The sequence below is a fragment of the Ammospiza caudacuta genome, chromosome 5 (genome assembly GCF_027887145.1).
Source record: "Ammospiza caudacuta isolate bAmmCau1 chromosome 5, bAmmCau1.pri, whole genome shotgun sequence".
NCBI lineage: Eukaryota > Metazoa > Chordata > Aves > Passeriformes > Passerellidae > Ammospiza > Ammospiza caudacuta.
Window position 1 is genome coordinate 55,209,814 of NC_080597.1, and position 17,870 is coordinate 55,227,683.

General features: G+C 39.9%; 1 protein-coding gene across 1 annotated transcript in view; it reads left to right on the forward strand.

Moving 5' to 3' along the window:
• KCND2 (potassium voltage-gated channel subfamily D member 2) overlaps positions 1-17,870 on the forward strand; it is a 263,747-nt gene that overhangs the window by 242,642 nt on the left and 3,235 nt on the right. The window contains exons 2-5 of the mRNA XM_058805263.1: positions 1,390-1,552; positions 11,179-11,277; positions 12,846-12,941; positions 15,920-16,167. Of these exons, the coding sequence (XP_058661246.1) occupies positions 1,390-1,552; positions 11,179-11,277; positions 12,846-12,941; positions 15,920-16,167 (606 nt within the window). The remainder of the gene's footprint in view (positions 1-1,389; positions 1,553-11,178; positions 11,278-12,845; positions 12,942-15,919; positions 16,168-17,870) is intronic.

The following is a 17,870-nucleotide window of genomic DNA, read 5'->3' on the forward strand; positions in this document are numbered from 1 at the left end:
AATAGTCTAAGACTTGGTCATCTATATTATATCTGCCTGTATGACAACTCAATTGAATATCTATGTTCAACACTTCGCTCATATCTTACAAAATGCAAACCATTCATCTTCACCTCCTTTTGACATGAGCTGAGATCTTATTGCTAGAAGGTGTGCTCTAATTTCATATAGTTTCTCCATCACTCCATATCCTCACCCTTTTATCCATTCCTGTGATTAGGTGCACAGTTTGAACACTGATTTGAAGACTTCCCCCTCTTCTCTATTATTTTTCCAGTTCCTGATGCACAGACAGGTTTTGTTTTCCAGACAGTGTTTTCTAAACACTGTTCCACCACAGTTTTATTTCTTAACTTTTCTCGTGTTAAAAGTTTATAAATTCTTTGTAATAGGGAATATATTATCTCTCTTTTCCCAAGCATACGAAACTCACAAGCTAAAATCAGTGTTTAATAATAACTTAAAATCCAATAAAGTTAAAAACTGAATGGTACTTGAAAGTAATTCATCTTTTTATTAAACTCTGTAGGATGTAATTACATACATGCCCCCTATAGAATACACCAAAATGCAAAAAGGTAAAATCTCTTACTAAGTTGTCCCAGGAGTGCCTTTACATACATCAGTAACACTTTGTTCTTACTTGCTGGACAAAACAATATCCAGTATCATAAAGAAAGGTGGTAGCTTTGGTAATTCTGAGCACTGCCAGGACTGCAGTTACAATTTTGTTGGTTGCTTGCTTGTGGCTTGAGTTTTCCATGTTTGCTTTCACCTAGACCATAGAAGGGATGTCTGGAACTCAGTTACTCCAGCTTCTCATGTCAACAAGAAGTTCGGTCAGCCATGCTTCTGTCTGGCCAAATTAAAAAAATACAGTGATGGAAAGTCCATGATCTCCTGGGAAACCTGTTGCAAAAATGTGTCACCCTGTTAAATGAAAGTACTATATCATCATGAGACAATAGATTATTCAGTTTAGTATCTAATTTACCAAGTGGTCTCTCTTAGATCTCGCCAATGAAATTGATGAGTTCTTTCAAGTAAACAGCATAAGGACTGAACTTCAACACTGATTTTTTTCCTTAGCAAGGTCATTCTCTTTCCATTGCAGTAGAGGCACCCTGGGAAGAGTACAGCAGGTAAAGCATGTGTTTTACCTGCCCCCACTTTGACAGACAGGAGACCCCAAATTTGTTTCAAAATAAAATTATTTGTGCACAACAATGGGCATGCTGTAAATGTAAGAATATGTGTAAAAGCATTATCTATATGCAGCAACTATTATTTGCAAGAGAATTAAAATATATTGTGCAATTAATTCATTGTGAAATAAAATGATTAGAAGAGATTTTGTTTTTACTAAGCCTTTTGTTTTCTTTAACCCAGGTATGGTGACATGGTGCCAAAGACAATAGCTGGCAAGATTTTTGGTTCAATATGCTCCCTGAGTGGGGTCTTGGTCATTGCTCTGCCAGTTCCTGTAATTGTCTCCAACTTCAGCCGTATATACCACCAGAATCAACGAGCAGACAAGCGCAGGGCACAAAAGGTGAGCTTCTCATTTTCCCTCCTTTTGTTATTGAACAATAGATAAAATATGATTTTCTACATGCTGTATGTCATGATAGTATTTCTTGGCAAGAGGACCACTGTATGTATGTGCTACATGCCAAACCATGTCCTAGATGCAGATCTTATTTTTAGTGAGAAAAAAAAAACCCAACTCAAACCAAAACAGGTTCATTTATCTTTTCTGTCAAAATGTACAGACCTATTGTTTTGGTAATTAATCCCACTTATTAGACTAGATCTAGGATTTTTAGACAATAGTCTCACCCACTGAAGATTCTTCTGTGCTTTTTCAGGCAGGCTTTCTTTCTACCACAGTCTTTGAGGAAAAATAAAAGACCAAAAAAACCAAACAACCCATCAAACAAACAAGGAAAACCCTCAAACTTCATAATGATTCCTAACATCTCTGCTAACAGATTGCTTCACTAATCCAGGTTTAGTTAAAGTCCCAGATTCAGTCTCTGGGGGAATCTGATTGTTGGGGAACTTGTCTCCTCAGCTCTATTTTTCTTAAAAGGCTTCAGATAAACAGCTCAATCAGATAAAAAGAAAAACAAAGTAAAAGTCTGTTTTTCCAGCTTCCTTGATTTGCTGAGTCTCTCACTAAAATAACCACTAGATCTACAAAAACACTGCTTCCCTTCTTGAGACATATGGACAAGGTCAGGGGTTGGGAAGAGAAGTATTTATCAGGAGTGATGCAGCCAAGCCTGGACAGTCACTTACATCTCCGCATCACTGCCAATGCACTTGTTCTAATCCACTCCTCTGAATCCTGAATGGCGGGCAGCTCAGAGAGCCCCCATTTGACCTGGAGCCGTGCTCTGGGTGCTGAGATGCCTTTACCTCCTCTCCTCCTTGGATGGCAGTGCAAAGGCTTCGGATGCCACACAGGTTGCGTGATTGCCAAGGCTGAGGTGTCACCACTTGTGCTTTTTGTGGACCTGTGGCCTCTCTTCAGAGGCCCTGAGTCTCCAGTGATCTCAGGAGAGCAGGATCATTGCTGGGGGAAGTGTGCAGGCTGGGGACTGCACATACAGAGCAGGGAACACAGGCAGTTGCAGGCTGCATCTTCTTCGTATCAACAGCAGCGCCACAGTCAGATACAGAATGTTCGTGTGTTTTCCTCTGGCCACCTTTTTGACTGATTTCTTCATTAAAACAAACAAACAACCCCACACCCAAAACCAGTGAAATAAATGTATGCAGTGATACTATTCTCAGATTATGTTAAAATCAGAGGTACATGACCAGGAAACTCATAGGCCCAGGTGGAAGATACAGCACCACCCAATGGCCACATCTTGGAGAAATGCTGCCAGATGAGGAAGATGCTATAAAAAGAAACCAGGTGTGTCACAAGAATGTCACACCTCTCTAGAAACCTGATCTAAAGTAGGCTACTTCAGGGCTCTAAATCCCATACTTTATCTATCTACTAATTCCACCCACTCTTCTGCATGCTGTTTTGTCCCACAGCCTAATTCCAGCTGTGTGTTCCCCTCTTTCACAGCTGACTTCATGTCACTTTTACACTAACTTGTTTTTGTTAAGAGCTTTTGTACTCCTTTTTGTGGAATGGCAGCAGAGAGCTGTACCTCAGCCAGGGCACAGTGCTCCTCCTGCCTGTGCCCCTGAGCACTGTGGCAGCCATGGGTAACAGGTCTGCTCAACCCCAGCAATCACTGTGCCTGTTCTGAGCTTTCATAATAGCTGCAAACACAACCATTTCAGATTGAAACTGTGTCCTACTGCATGCCACAAAACAGAGTTTTCTAAGCCTGCTTTACATTTGTGTCATGGTTTAACCCAGCCAGCATCCAAGCCCCATGCAGCTGCTCACTCACTCCCCCACCAGCAGGATCAGGGTGAGAACTGGAAGCGTGAAAACACAGCCCCACACCAGCCACTGTGAAGAAAATTAACTCTACCCCAGCCTAAACCAGCACAATTTGTCAATGAAAAAGAAATGGACACTAAAAAATATCTCACAAACGTTAAATTGCTAGACTGGCTGCTATTCCCCATAATCTCCTCCTGAATAGGAACTGCTTGAGTTAATAGCTGACTTTTTCTCCTTGCAAAACAGTGAGCTCATTGTATGTTTCAAACAGGAACACAAAGTGATGAATGGCAATCCTGCCAAGCGTTTTTTCCTCTACTCCCCAGAACAATGCCAACAGCAAGGATGAGAGATCTCCTCTGACTGTGTTTATGCCCTTCTTGCTTTGGAGAAAATGGCTTTGAGGTCTGATTGACTTAGCACTGGGTGTGTGTTTCATTGATATCTCCTATTGCAAAGGCAATCTCTTTCAATCTAAAATGACTGAGATGTTGAACTGAATATTGCTCTGATGGACTAAAAAAGAAAAATCAACAAAAAAGCACTTCATGAGTACTGTATAGTCCAAATTTAGCCATGAAATACAGCCTTGCATTTCACAGGGGGTTTCTACTACATTGTAAAAGAATATTCAGGCAAAAAGGTCACATTATTGAAGTTTGAAATTCCTTCTTCATTCAATACAATAGAGGCTTTACACCATTTTCTAAAATAAATGTTTCCCTAGGCACTGAACTGGTTTCTGTTCTCTGAGGCTGAAGAGCATAAGCTTAAAGGAAGGTGCTGTTTCATGGAGAGCAGCACAAACCCCTGCAGGCAGTGGTACCTCCTGCTACAACAGCTTCCATTGGTCTGGGACAGTTGTACCTTGAATTGAGCAACTTTATCAACACCTCACACAGAAGTTTAATCAAGATAGACTTCAGAAACAGCAAAACACTTAGGCTGGAAGGAAATTTAAGAGAAAGTTCTTTGCTGAAGAGTTGAAATCTAGTTCCAGAAGCACTAACAATTTACAGCAGAAAAATATTGTCGCTTACATTAGGATTGTTAAGAGCCATGCAACCATCATTTTATGCACTTACTGAGCTCTTCACAGTTATTCAAGATTAGACAATTCCACTTGTTTGTTTTTTGGCAAAAAGACACTGCACATTAATGCTTGGGAGAAGATGGGAGAGAGAAATTTATTTATATACCATTGCATTTTGAATGGATTTTAAAGGAAGCTCCTGCTTCCAATCATAAAAATACATTGTTATAATTGCCATGAAATCCCAGTCTGTAATACAGAAAATGTTGGCAGGATAAGCCAGCTTTCTGCTGCAGTACAGGAAACCCCTTGCAATCAATATAAACAAAAGCAGAAAAGGGGATGGGGGAAAGGAAGGAAAAATCATCTGTGCTTATCAAAACACTGTTTTCTATCAGATAGTAAGGTCCAAGGATCTGGCCTATCCTGACAAGAAATGGAGGAATAAATAATCCAAACTAGACATTGAAATTCAGGGCATAACTAATTATGCCCTGGAGTCTTACTGTGTCTTCTTCTCAAGCAGTTTTATCAGTACTGAGACAGTTTTGAAAAATGCTATTTGTGGAGATTTTCTCAGCTAGAGACAACTTCAAGAGGTTGTTATTTTGGTTGCCCATTAACTTTGGGCAAAGTTAATGACAGTTGTCTTGTATAAAGGCAGGGAAGGGAAGGGAAGGGAAGGGAAGGGAAGGGAAGGGAAGGGAAGGGAAGGGAAGGGAAGGGAAGGGAAGGGAAGGGAAGGGAAGGGAAGGGAAGGGAAGGGAAGGGAAGGGAAGGGAAGGGAAGGGAAGGGAAGGGAAGGGAAGGGAAGGGAAGGGAAGGGAAGGGAAGGGAAGGGAAGGGAAGGGAAGGGAAGGGAAGGGAAGGGAAGGGAAGGGAAGGGAAGGGAAGGGTTGGATATGATTTTCTGTTCTGTATGTGATAGGTAGCAAGGGCTAAGGTTTGGCAGGATGTTCACTGGGATGACTACCAGCCCAGAGAAGAGACAGGAGGAGGCACAGTTTCCCTCTTGAAAGCTGTCTGGCCACTCCATGGCAGCTTGGACCCAAGGGTCCACTCCCAGCAGCAGCAATTATGATTATAAAGTCCTTCATACCCTGAATGAAGCATGCCTTGCTATGTGCCTGTTCCATACCTGCCTCTGGGAGACAAGAGCCTTGTGTCCTCTTGGCCAACAAGTGCCTGAGTGCAAGTACATCTGCTCAGGGCTGTTCATTACCTGAGGAACAAAAGAGCCTTAATATTAGTTGCCCAAGCACTTTCTAGAGTGCTAGAGTGACTTTGCATGATGCCTCAACAGAACAGCCAAACAACCATCATCAGCTCCAAAATTTTACTTTAGACATAAAATTCAACCTGAATATTTCATGCAAGTATCGTCTTCTACCTTCAAAAAGCAAAATATATCCTGAAGATTGGCTTGGCTTTGTTATTTATTAATTGTACATGATGCATTTATCTGTCAGTTATGAATAATCAGTTACCAGCTAATTATAAATAGCTCTAGGATAAACTGCAACAACTGCTTAACAGCATCTGGAAGCTTAGAACTGTGTTTGCAGTAGGAAACCCTGCTAGCCATTTTGACTTCTTTATATGAGACAAGTTATTAATATCAGGAGTATTGCAGAAATATAACTAACAGTAACTTATCCAGGATTTTTGACTTTAGCCAAAAAAAAAGCATGTAGAACTCGTGTTTACTGAACATTAATTTAAATAGATTGTGAAAGAAAGGCACCACTCAAGAAATGTATGAACCTTATTTAATTCCATGTCCATTAATGTGCAAAGTAAACAGCATTTTCTTCTCTGTTACATACTGATGTCATGCAAATCATTGTCAGCTAATATGAAATCAATCATTTGCAATTACTGAAAATAAGACAATCAGAGCACGAAATGTAGGCATGATTTTTCACTTAAAAACAAACACACAGGGTGGATTTATAAAACACCAAACAAAAATAAATTATATAAACAAAAATGTAAGTGATTTTTTGGGCAACATTCACCGTTGTTCCAGGAGCCAGTGTTGTGGTTGAGCACAGGCAGGCAGACAAAGCCCCTGCTGCTCACTCTCTCTCTCCTGCCCAGAAGGATGGGGTGAAAATGAGAAAGGCAAAAGTGACACTTGGAGGAGCAGAAAAGGCCTTGGCCCTGTGCAAGCACTGTGCAGCAGTAACTTAAACATCCCTGAATTGTAAAGACTGTTTTCAGCACAAATCCGAAACACAGCTCCTGTGAAGAAAGCCAGCTCTGTCCTGACCAAAGGCTGTGCACAGAATGACTGTGAAGGAATTTTAATATTTTAAATGTCCAAATTTTTAAACCATAATAACTAAAGGGTAAGCAATTAATAACTTTTGAGTTTTCATAGTAAAACAATTATGTAACCTGGAGAGTAGCAAGAGCCAACAGGAGTTAAGTACTAAATTACCTGGGCTACCCTGGCTTCTGGCATAGCAAATTGAAGAGATTTTGCCAGAAATTATTCCCAGTATCACCATAAGTCCTGTCCTAAAATCTTTCTAATGAAATCATTCTCTTAAAATAACTGGACAGCTGAGGGCATCTGAGTGTCAAAAGCTGGATGCTGCAAATTCCCCACAGCGCTACATTTAGCTCTACTTAAAACCTTGTGAAAATGAATGTTTATATTTCTAAAACTGACAGAGCTAACTGTTGTTGAATAACAGTGAATTCCCTTTGCGAGGTTTCTATGAATGCAGCCCTATACAAAGATCCAATTCTATGCTGTAAAATTCGAAGCTAGAAACCAGAAAGACATTCATTTAAAAGAGAAGTTCAGTGCAAATACAAGGGATATGGGAAAAATTACAACTGGTCATCAACTTCTTAGGAAGAATGAAGATGAGATTATTTGGGTTGAATTTCACTAAAATATGCAAAAGAACTATATTTCATCTACATTCTTTTAGTCCTAGATCATGTAAAAGTTACCAAAGTTTCATACTCCCAAAACCTTCATAGCAAAGATATCATCTACTTTAGGAGAACTAAGTACTTTCTTTTTTTTTTTTTCTAGATATATTGTGAAAGAGGAGGATTAGGAAGGGCTTTGAAGTGGTTGAAAGAGGCAGTTGTCACTCCCATTCTGTTATACATGACAGAAAATGCAGACTAAAGGACCATGCAGCACTTCTGTAACCACAGTTTTCCTGATGTCATCACATCATTTTGATGCCTTTCATGGGAGTTCTATCCCCAGCACACAGCCCTTAAAATCCTGTGGGTGACATGAACTTTTAATGATGCCTTGATAGGAAATGTGAGAAGTCACTATACTGCTCATGCTCCAGGCTCATATATAAATCAGGCAGAAGCACTGAAAAGAAATCTTATCACTTTAACAGATTTGTAAACACCTCCAGTTTCTGCAGTATTTTCTCTAAGCTGAAGTATAAACATGGAGGCCACAATATCTGCTTCCTCTCTTCCTCTCAGATTTACTGTCTTCTCTTTGGTAAATGATATAAATTCAGGCCATCTGAATGAGTCTCAGCTGGAAAGATGTATGCTATTACTTTCTAGCTCACAAAAGCTTTCTAAGATGCAATAAATTCATACTTGCAAAGCAATTTTAAATCTTCACATAGAAAGTACAACCTTCATATTATATGTGTCATGGCACTGATATATTAAGATAGTCTGATGGACTGTTATGTTTTTCATATTTCTTTATTAAACGATGCTGTGCCATAATTATTACTTCAAGCACTAAAGAGAAAATGAATATGCATGCTAAAAGGAAAAGCAGAACTAATGTATGTTAAATATCTGTTCATTAAATCTCCATGTATAAAGAGCAGACTAAAAAGTACCACAGCTAAAATATTTGTGACTGAAAACACTTATTTATGAGACTCCTCTAAAGCATCTCGAGCTCCTAAGACTAAACTTTTATATATTTATGAACATAACCAAGTGCACTTGTCCCAGCCCATGACGATTCTGTGGTGCAGGTAAAACTCCTTCCCCCACCCTTCAACCCAGCAGGCTGGGGTTGCATCACAGGAGCACCATTTAGAAAACCACCTATTTTCTGTGGACTGAGCCCTCTGCAGTGCTGGTAGCCCTGGATGCTGCACCCAAGAGCCCAAGTGAGCCAGGAGGGTGGGAGCTGTAACAGTTCCCCACACTGGTTGCTCCTGGGAACCCCAGGCCAGGTCATCAGGGATATTTTCTCCTTACCACTAAAATAAGATGTATTAACTGCATTGCTGGAAAAGCTATGGTCACCAAGAGAGTCAATAAACAAATGTGTTATCTTAAAATGGGTAATATATCACAAAATCAATCAATAGCATCTCATGTGAGCTTTTTGGCTCAAGGATGCCCACATGCAGAGCATTACTTTCTTTACTTTAAGAACAACTACATGATAACAAATGCATGACATAGCAGAAGCCAGATTTCAGCCACGTTAGCTGTTAGCTGTCATAAATTCCTTGGCTTTCTTTTGAGAAGATCTGTGAGTTTGAGGCTGTGAGTGCAAAGAAATGTGGTATTGAGCCATTCCTCTAAGTCAGTTAATTATTAATCATCGTGCCAGAAAGATCTGGTGGCTGCAGTGACTGGGCTGCGTCCCTCTCTAAGCACATACTGACATTTAATGTCACAGAAATTTGGGGAAGAGGGGAAAATACTCTATTTTCTGAAAATGTCCACAAATTAAACATCAGATATGAAAATCCCTACTGCTATATCAAAGTTGGATTTTCAAGTGCTTTACTGTATCTCCTTCTGTGCTTCAGCAGCCATTTAATTCCAGATGCTGCTAGGCATTTGGCTTTCAGAATCAGAAATCTAACCATGAAGATCAACCCAGATTCCATCTTATACAGGTAACAAGCCCCAAAAAATACAGAACCAGGAAGCCAACCCAGTAATCCCATAAAAGCTTCTGTTTTCCACATTAATGGTTGAGAGAGTCCATTCTTCATGCTTTCCCCTAATTCTCTGTTCTGTGTGTTGTACAAAATTCAGTGGATGCAAAATGTCACTCATGAGCCTCCTTCTACTCTGGATGAAAGTCACCTTCACAAGCAATGAGGCTCACCTGAGAAATCACAAACTTCTCTCAGTAATTGGTATCTCTGAAAAATCAGGTTGTGAACAGTCTATGACCAAAAATGGTAAGTTTTAAGTCTGGTTATATTGACAGACATGAATGGGTAGGTGGAGGCTGGTGAGGAGTGGTGCCTTCAGGGCTTTGTATTGGGACTGGTGCCCTTCAGTATGTTCATCAATGACACCAGCAGTGAGATCAGGTGAGCTTCAGCAAGTCTGCAGATGATACAAAGGTGAGCAATGTCTTTGGCACAACAGAAGGAAGAGCTGCCATCCAGAGGGACCTGGACAAACTTGAGAAGTAGGCCCATGAGAACTTCATGAAAAATCAAAAAATTCAAGTGCAAAGGGCTTGCGCCTGGGTCAGGACAATTCTGAACATGAGCACAGGCTGGCAGAGGAGGTAATTGAGAGCAGTCCTGTGGAGAAGAACCTGGGAGTACTCGTGGATGTACAGTTGAAGATGAGCCAGCACTGTTCACTCACAGCCCAGAAAGCCAAGCACATCCTGGGCTGCACCAAGAGCAGCATGGCCAGGAGGGCAAGGGAGGGGATTCTGCCACTCTACCCTGCTCTGGTGAGGCCCCACCTGGAGTGCTGCATCCAGCTCTGGAGTCCTCAGCTCAAGAAAGACATGGACCTGTTAGAGCAGGTCCAGAGGAAGGTCACAGAGATAATCCAAGGGCTGGAGCATCCCTCCTGTGAAGACAGGCTGAGAGCTGGCGTTGTCCAGCCTGGAGAAGAGGCGTCCCCAGGGACACTTTGGAGCAGCCTTCCAGTACATAAAAGGGACTTACAGAAAGGAGGGAGAGTGACTTCTTATACAGGCAGATAGTGACACAACAAGGTGTGGTGGTTTTAAATTGAAAGAGGGCAGGTTTATATTAGATTTTGGAAAGAGATTCTTTATTAAGGGGGTGGTGAGGCACAGAAACATGTTGCTAGAGAAGTTGTGGATGCCCCACCCCTGAAAGTCTTAAAGGCCAGACTGGATGGGATCGTGATGTAGTGCATGGAGTCTCTGCCCATGGTGGGGGTTCTTCCAGGAACTGATGAACCTTTAAGGTCCCTTACAACCCAAACCATTCTATGATTTTAAAATGTCCTGGCAAATATTCAGGAATGCAGCTGGGAGACAGCATAAAACCACTGTTACATTTGCACTATTACATTTTGGTACTCCAAAAACCCAGAAGACTCTGAGAAACCTACTCATAGATGTCACAATGCTCCATTTTTTTCAGAACTGCTTATTTCCCTTTAAAGAGATTTTCACTGCAATAGCAACTGAAATGGATGTCCATGTTTCTGCTCTACAAGACATAAGGAGTGGCAGTTGCAGCAATGCAAAACAAAAAAAGGTGGCACTTCCATACTGATCTGTCTAATCCCTTCGCCAAAGTCCTTCTTCTTAGTAGCTGATACATGCAAACAAAAAAAAATTCTACCAAATACATTTTAAATGGGAAGACACTTGTGATTTGCTCCACCTGGAGGATGGATGCAATGCAGTCTGTCAGTCACTGTGAGACTGGTATTCATAAGCAGCTGATTCCAATTAGCGGTTTTAGACAAACAGGGCGATGGCTGTGAGTACAAACGGCACTGTTCACTCGCTGTGTTTCCACAGAAAGCCAGGCTCGCTCGGATCCGTGCCGCCAAGAGCGGGAGCGCTAATGCCTACATGCAGAGCAAACGGAACGGCTTGCTGAGTAACCAGCTGCAGCAGGTAATGTTTGTGTTCCCCCCATCTCGGGAGTAACCACTTAATGGCAGCCCAGCAGTAGTTTATTCTACTTATCACCAGGGTGAGTCGCCTTGGGGCTCTGGGCAATGTTATCTTTAGAGGTTGATTAAGGAAGGATAAACTGGACAATTACTGCTGTTAAAGGAAGCTGTGAGAATCCATGGCAGGGTATTAGGAGATGGGGGAAATGTCCGGATAGAAATGCTGGATTCAATGTAACCCATATTTTTGGAGTTAGATCCTGTAGAATAACTTGTTAAGGAAAGTACAGAGCATTTGCCTCTTAGGAGGTGGGTTGGATTAATCTCACTTGGCTTTAAACAGGTAGAACATGGCTGACAAAACCAGATTTCATCATCAGTAAAGGAAAAGACAGCTCTTGAATACTGTTTGCAGAGAGGGGTGTTGCAGAGTGAAGTGTTCCCTCGAAGCACCTACTTGGGTTTAAGGAGAATCTTGGTGATTACCTCAAATGCATTATAATCTAATGTTATCTGAAGTAAATTCCCTGCTCCTCCCTGCCACAGAAGCCAGTACCAGCAGCTGGGACTGGGATCCACAGTGACCACCCATGCTTCTGGGAGACAGCCCTTGGCTGCTCAAGGCTGCACCCAGTCCAGAAAGACTGCAGACAGAGTGGTTTTTAATCCCTGCCATTTTCTGGCATTTAGGCTATTCCCTGAGGAATACAGGAAGGCTTTTATTCCTCTGTGCCCTTTCTGCTCAATACATGTTAAACAGCCGGATACTTAAACCTATAGCCAGCAGAGGAGGAAGTGGCTGTCTGTCTATCTGTCCTGTGTAGCATGAGAGATGAGCAGTCACAGCCCTTGTTTCCTCTTCTGCTTGAAAGAACTCAAATATTTGAATAAAAAAGACACCAAATAGCTTAATTACCATGCAGATTTCCAATATCCCATGGTTGAATTGTATTCTTTTCTGTTATCCCACTTCCTCCCCTATTTGGTTTTTTACTTTCTAGTGAATAATTATGAAAGCAATTAATAAACAGTGGATGCTTTCTACTTAATTCTTCATTCTATATCAGTAACATTTTCTATATGCTTTCTAAACCCAGTAGATTGGGATCACTGACATGAATTTTTGTGTAAGCAGCAGTATTACAAATTCTTTAGTGCTATGAAATGATCCTGGGAGGACAGCTATTTTTAGTTTTATTTAAATGAAGCACATTCTCAGGAAGAACAAATATTTTACTGTAACTTAAATTGATTAAAATTTTAAACATGTGTTGATCCAACATTCAAAGCTTATGTGTTGATTGCACTTGTAAATAGTTCTATTTTATCCATGCATAAAAGATCTAAGATGAAAACATTTAAAAGGAGGTGCAAGGGAAGGAAGGAAAATAGTTTGATTAAAAAAAAAGCAAAAGCAAATTAAGGTGCAAAATAATTTTTTGTATACTTTGTAGACAAAGCCTTGCATTTACGCTACGATGTACGATCCAGATTAGCTCTGATCAAATATTTGGATAAGAACCCTCTTGTTCAAAACTGACAATAATACACAGTTTTATGTATCAACAGTCCTCCAATGAAGAAGAACAGGCCTTTGTTGGCAAATCTGGCTCTTCCTTTGAAACACAGCACCACCACCTGCTTCACTGCCTGGAAAAAACTACGGTAAGAAAAGAGAGCTGTGTTTTCCTGAGAATTGCAACACCAGCCGGGTTTTGAATGTTTCCAGTTCTCTCTTTTAATTAATGAGCGTTTATATTAAAGCAGCTAACTGGGAAGAAAAGCCATTTTATCTTATTTTAAGGCTTTATACCCAATGCATATAAATAACAGAGAGATGTAACTTCTGCAATATTTGATGGAGATCACTGTGAAAGTCATTCTGCTTCTTCTCAAAAAAAAAAAAAAAAAGAAAAAACCAAACCAAATACCCCCCCCAAAACAAACAAACAACAAAGACTTAACATTTTTCCCACAACAAACATTGCTAAATTTTGATAAATTAAAACCTGATATAAGTGTGGAATTTAATGTTCTCCTCTTGACAACATGTCTCTGAAATAAAAGGGCCCAGTTGTTATGTCAATTAGCAATACATCATCCATATGCTTGTTGTGCTTATGTCTCCTCCCTTCTTACTTTAGAAGTATTAATTTTATAAAATGTGCTGTAGGGTAGAACCTCTTACTTCCTATTCAGAGAACACTGTGGTTTATTTTGCTAAGATTCTCACTGGGTCCTTTTGAAACATTTTTGAGACAGAACCTGATAATAGTAATTTGCCTTTAAAATTCTTCCACAGTAGAATATTGTAAACATATTTAAAAATCTGAGTAATAACCACAGGTCTTGTCAAACTTTCATAGAAATCAGGGAAAAAATTTTCTATTTATTTGGTAGGAGCTGAATTCACCTCCCAAAGTGTCACCTTTCCTCTAATGATAATTGAGGAGTCTGTAAAACATTTTTTTAAATTTTTCTGTAAAAAATTAAGTCTGTAAAGCAAGTATTATCTTTTTTTCTTGAATCTACATTCTTCTTTCCTTCTGTTGGGTTCTGCTACTGGCACTGAGCTCCTATGATATATTAACACAAAAATATATACAGCAGTTCCAAGCTGCATTCTGGAGACGATGCATTCCTAAAATTTTAGTGGGAACTTGATATTTTGGGCCCTCGGCATTTGGAATCTGGCAAGTTTCTGGTTCATTGTAGAACAGGAAGGGTGGTGCGTCTTCTTACGACTCTCACCATCCTTTGTGGTATAACCATCATGATACTGAGAAAAGGGTTATTTTCTCTTTTCTGTCACTGAAAAGTCAATAGGAGAATATCTCACCCACCCTCAGAAATGCAGAGTAGGCAATGTTATGGAATTCTGTGAAGATTGCATTAATAATGAAACTAATTGCACTAAAAAATATATTTTACAAATTACTTTTAGCTAATTTAGGAACAGTTAATTAATAAGTATAATTAAATCAATTAACTTGTGCCATTATAGCATTTCAAAATGTTTCAACTCTATATTAAAAGTTCAGTCAATAAAACTCTTTAATCATTGCTCCATAAAGGTTTTAGGAAGCACAAAATTACTTTTAATCAGACAAATAACAGAGTTCTTGGCAAACATTCTGCAAGCCCCTGAATGTAATCTCACAAGAGCAATTAGGTTATTTTTCTCTCTGAATTTTATGCCTACTGTGTGATCATGTTCAAAATTTTGATGGTGACTGACATATGCCTTATAAAAGTCATTTGTCAAGCAAGTTCTTTTTTTCCTTGTCACTTGAAATTTACATTCTTCAATGCCTCTTAAATCACACCAACTTATGTCTGTGTGAAAAACAGAAAAAATGTAAATAAAAATCTTATGCCTATAAAGGTATTTCCATTTGTCACAAACACTTGGCCAGAGTTGTTACACTCTTTACTTTGTTCACATATTTTTATTGGCCCCATATGGCAATTCTGAAAAAAATCAGCATGTTTCCAATTAAAACAAAATTTTTTAGGGGAAAAATAATTTACCTCATTCTAATAGACAAAAATGCAATAGGCTGACAAAACTAATGTGAGAGTAAGTAGAGTGTAAAACAATTCAGAAAATGCTTCTTAAACAATTCCTCTAAAACATTGTTGGGATACACAGACTAACTCCAACAGTAAATAGAAAGAGTTTTCTTGAAGAAGGAGGCTTGCTCAAACTGCATGCAAACATATTTCAATCTCTGGTTAGTTTTAAATAAGTATAAAAACTTGTCCCAGTCCCCTACAGCTCCTCCCCTCCCTTGCCACCATAAGCAACAGCACTATTTCACACTCTTTTGCACACATAGAAAATGTGGGAATTGTGGCTGGGTGTGAAATACTTCCAAATTACTTGATTAATTAATGTAAACTGGATATTTGAGTGGATTTGGATTCATCTTTGCGACCACCCTATAAAACTACTGTCTTTCCTGGGACTGAGTGAAGACTGCATGAATAAAGAGGACTTCATTTGACTAAAATACTCAGTCCTCTAAACTGCTTTTCATACATCCATCTACCGTAATTAGGAACTTTTTGAATGCTTTTGAATAACAATCTCATCTCTTCTAGTCAAAATTGCTATTTGTTTAAATGTTTTTTCTTTTAGATAGATGCATACTTCAAGAAATGTTGTTTCAGACCCTGATTTCTAAGATATAATTCAAAAGGAAGTCTTATAAACTTATCTGGAAAATATTTATGAATTTTATTATATTATAGTTCAATATAATACATCTTATTTATTTTCAACTGACATTTAGAGTGTTTACAAAAGCACCGCTTGCATTTTATTAATAAACATAATCCTCTATTTTGTGGCACTTCAAAGATTGTGCAGATATTTATAATGCAAACTACACTATAACCACATGCTATTTTGCAAAATAATTTGGATTAACATTTTCTTGTTAATTTTGTTCCAATGTTTACATTTGTATTGGTATTCAGCCCAGACTAATATGGGCTAAACACTATAATCAAGAATAAGCTAACTTTCCCAGTTTATTCAGTTGTGTCAATTTAAGCCGTTAAACAATCACCATTAATATGCTCACTTCAATTATCTTCCTGTGTGTGCTTTGTCCCTCTGTTGGATGCCTCGGGGCCAGAACCACGAGTTTGTGGATGAGCAGGTCTACGAGGAGAGCTGCATGGAGGTTTCCACAGTGAACAGGCCGCCGAGCCACAGCCCCTCGCTGTCGTCGCAGCCGGGCGTGACGGGCACGTGCTGCTCGCGGCGGCACAAGAAGACGTACCGCATCCCCAACGCCGCCGCCAGCGGCAGCCGCCCCGGCAGCGTGCAGGAGCTCAGCACCATCCAGATCAGATGCGTGGAGAGGACTCCCCTGTCCAACAGGTACCTCATGTGCATGGGCACACCCAGGGCTGAGGCCCCTGGCTTTGGTAGGGAACTGATGCAAAGGGTTGCGCTCAGGCAGGTGGTGAGCCTAAAGATGAGGGTCCAATACTCATCTAAAAAGAGGAACTGGTACTGAAATATTCTGTGCTTCTTTTGCTTCAAGCTTAATCCAAAATAATAGAATAGTCTCCCTCTCTATCCATTTCTGCCCTCTCAGGCCCTCCTCACAAACTACCGTGCCCCATTCACAACAAACAGCATCTACGTTTTACGCCACGTAAAATAGAGCACCAGATGTTCTATCCTATGGACAAATGCATAAAAGAAAAATTTCACACAGAAAAATGTCCAATTCAGATATATGAGATGAGCAAGTGCTTTGTCTGTCCCTTCTTGGTTCAGAGGCAAATGAAATGAGACTTCCTTGCATTTCTGCAGAGCAGAGAAATAAAACTGATTCCCAGAGTCCTAAGTGTAATAGTCATAAGGAAGACTCTTCTAAATAAAAAAAATATGAAATGGGTAAGAAAAATTTTCTTATTTTCTAGTTTGAGGAGTTATTACAAAAGTGAGGTAAGTGCAGTTTAAGAGTGTGTAATTTATTGAATTTCCCTGTCCTTTCAAAAGTAAAGTATTTGGCTTTTACATATATCCAAATATCACCTATGAAAACACAGCAAAGGTCCCAGAAGACGCAGAAGTGTTTTCTATTGATCTCATTCATGCCACCCTTTAATAAAGAAGTATTTTCAGTACAAGTTGCTATACAGATTGTCTTGTTAAGCTACATTTTGAGTAGCTTCCTTTGTATAGTTATTACATTTGGATTTCACTTCCATGAACAATCCAACAGCTTGGAACTCTTCAAACTACTAAAGATTTTCAGCTGTTATGCAATGAAACCTCCTGGCCAGCACAAAGCTCAAATCTATATTAGTTTTTCAGGAAATACTCTGCCTGGATCCATTCTTTTTCTGCTAGAGGATGTGTCTGCACCATACTTCCAGATGCCATGTATATAAAAACAAAAAGCAGCAGCTTTGTGCTAGAAAACAAAAACACAAGCATAAAATGCTGGTTTCACCTTGAAGTAGTCTGAGTTTTTCAAGTCTTTTACTTTGAGGACGTACTGCAGCAACTCCATGAACATATAAACACAAATTTAATTAGCGCATATAATAGAGTGCCTTGCCATTGTGTAAAAACAGAATATACACAGAATCACAGAACCACTAGGGTTGGAAAAGACCTCCAAGATCATTGAAGCCAGTTATTAACTTGGCACCACCATGTTCACCACTAAATGACATTTCCAAGGGCCACATCTACAGTCCTTTTGAACATTTCCAAGGGTAAACCACTTCCCTTGGCAGCCTGTTCCAATGTCTGACAGCCATTTCAGTGACGAAACTATTCCAAATATCCAAATGTTATTAAATAAGCATGGTATTGAGGAATATGCAGGAGACTTGGACTGGCCCCTAGTTTCCTGCTTAGTAAGGAACTTGGCTGTGCTAGCTTTGCAGTGGTTCCCCAGTCCAGAAACACAGGTGATGGCTGAGAAGTGCTGAAATGGTGGGAAAGAAGCGAGAAAGGGACGTGGACGTGAGCATAGCCATGGACCACCTGCTGCTGGGGTGCAGTGGGGTGGTGCTGCTCTGTGCTCAGAGCTCTCCAGTGGGGCAGGATGGAGATGGCTG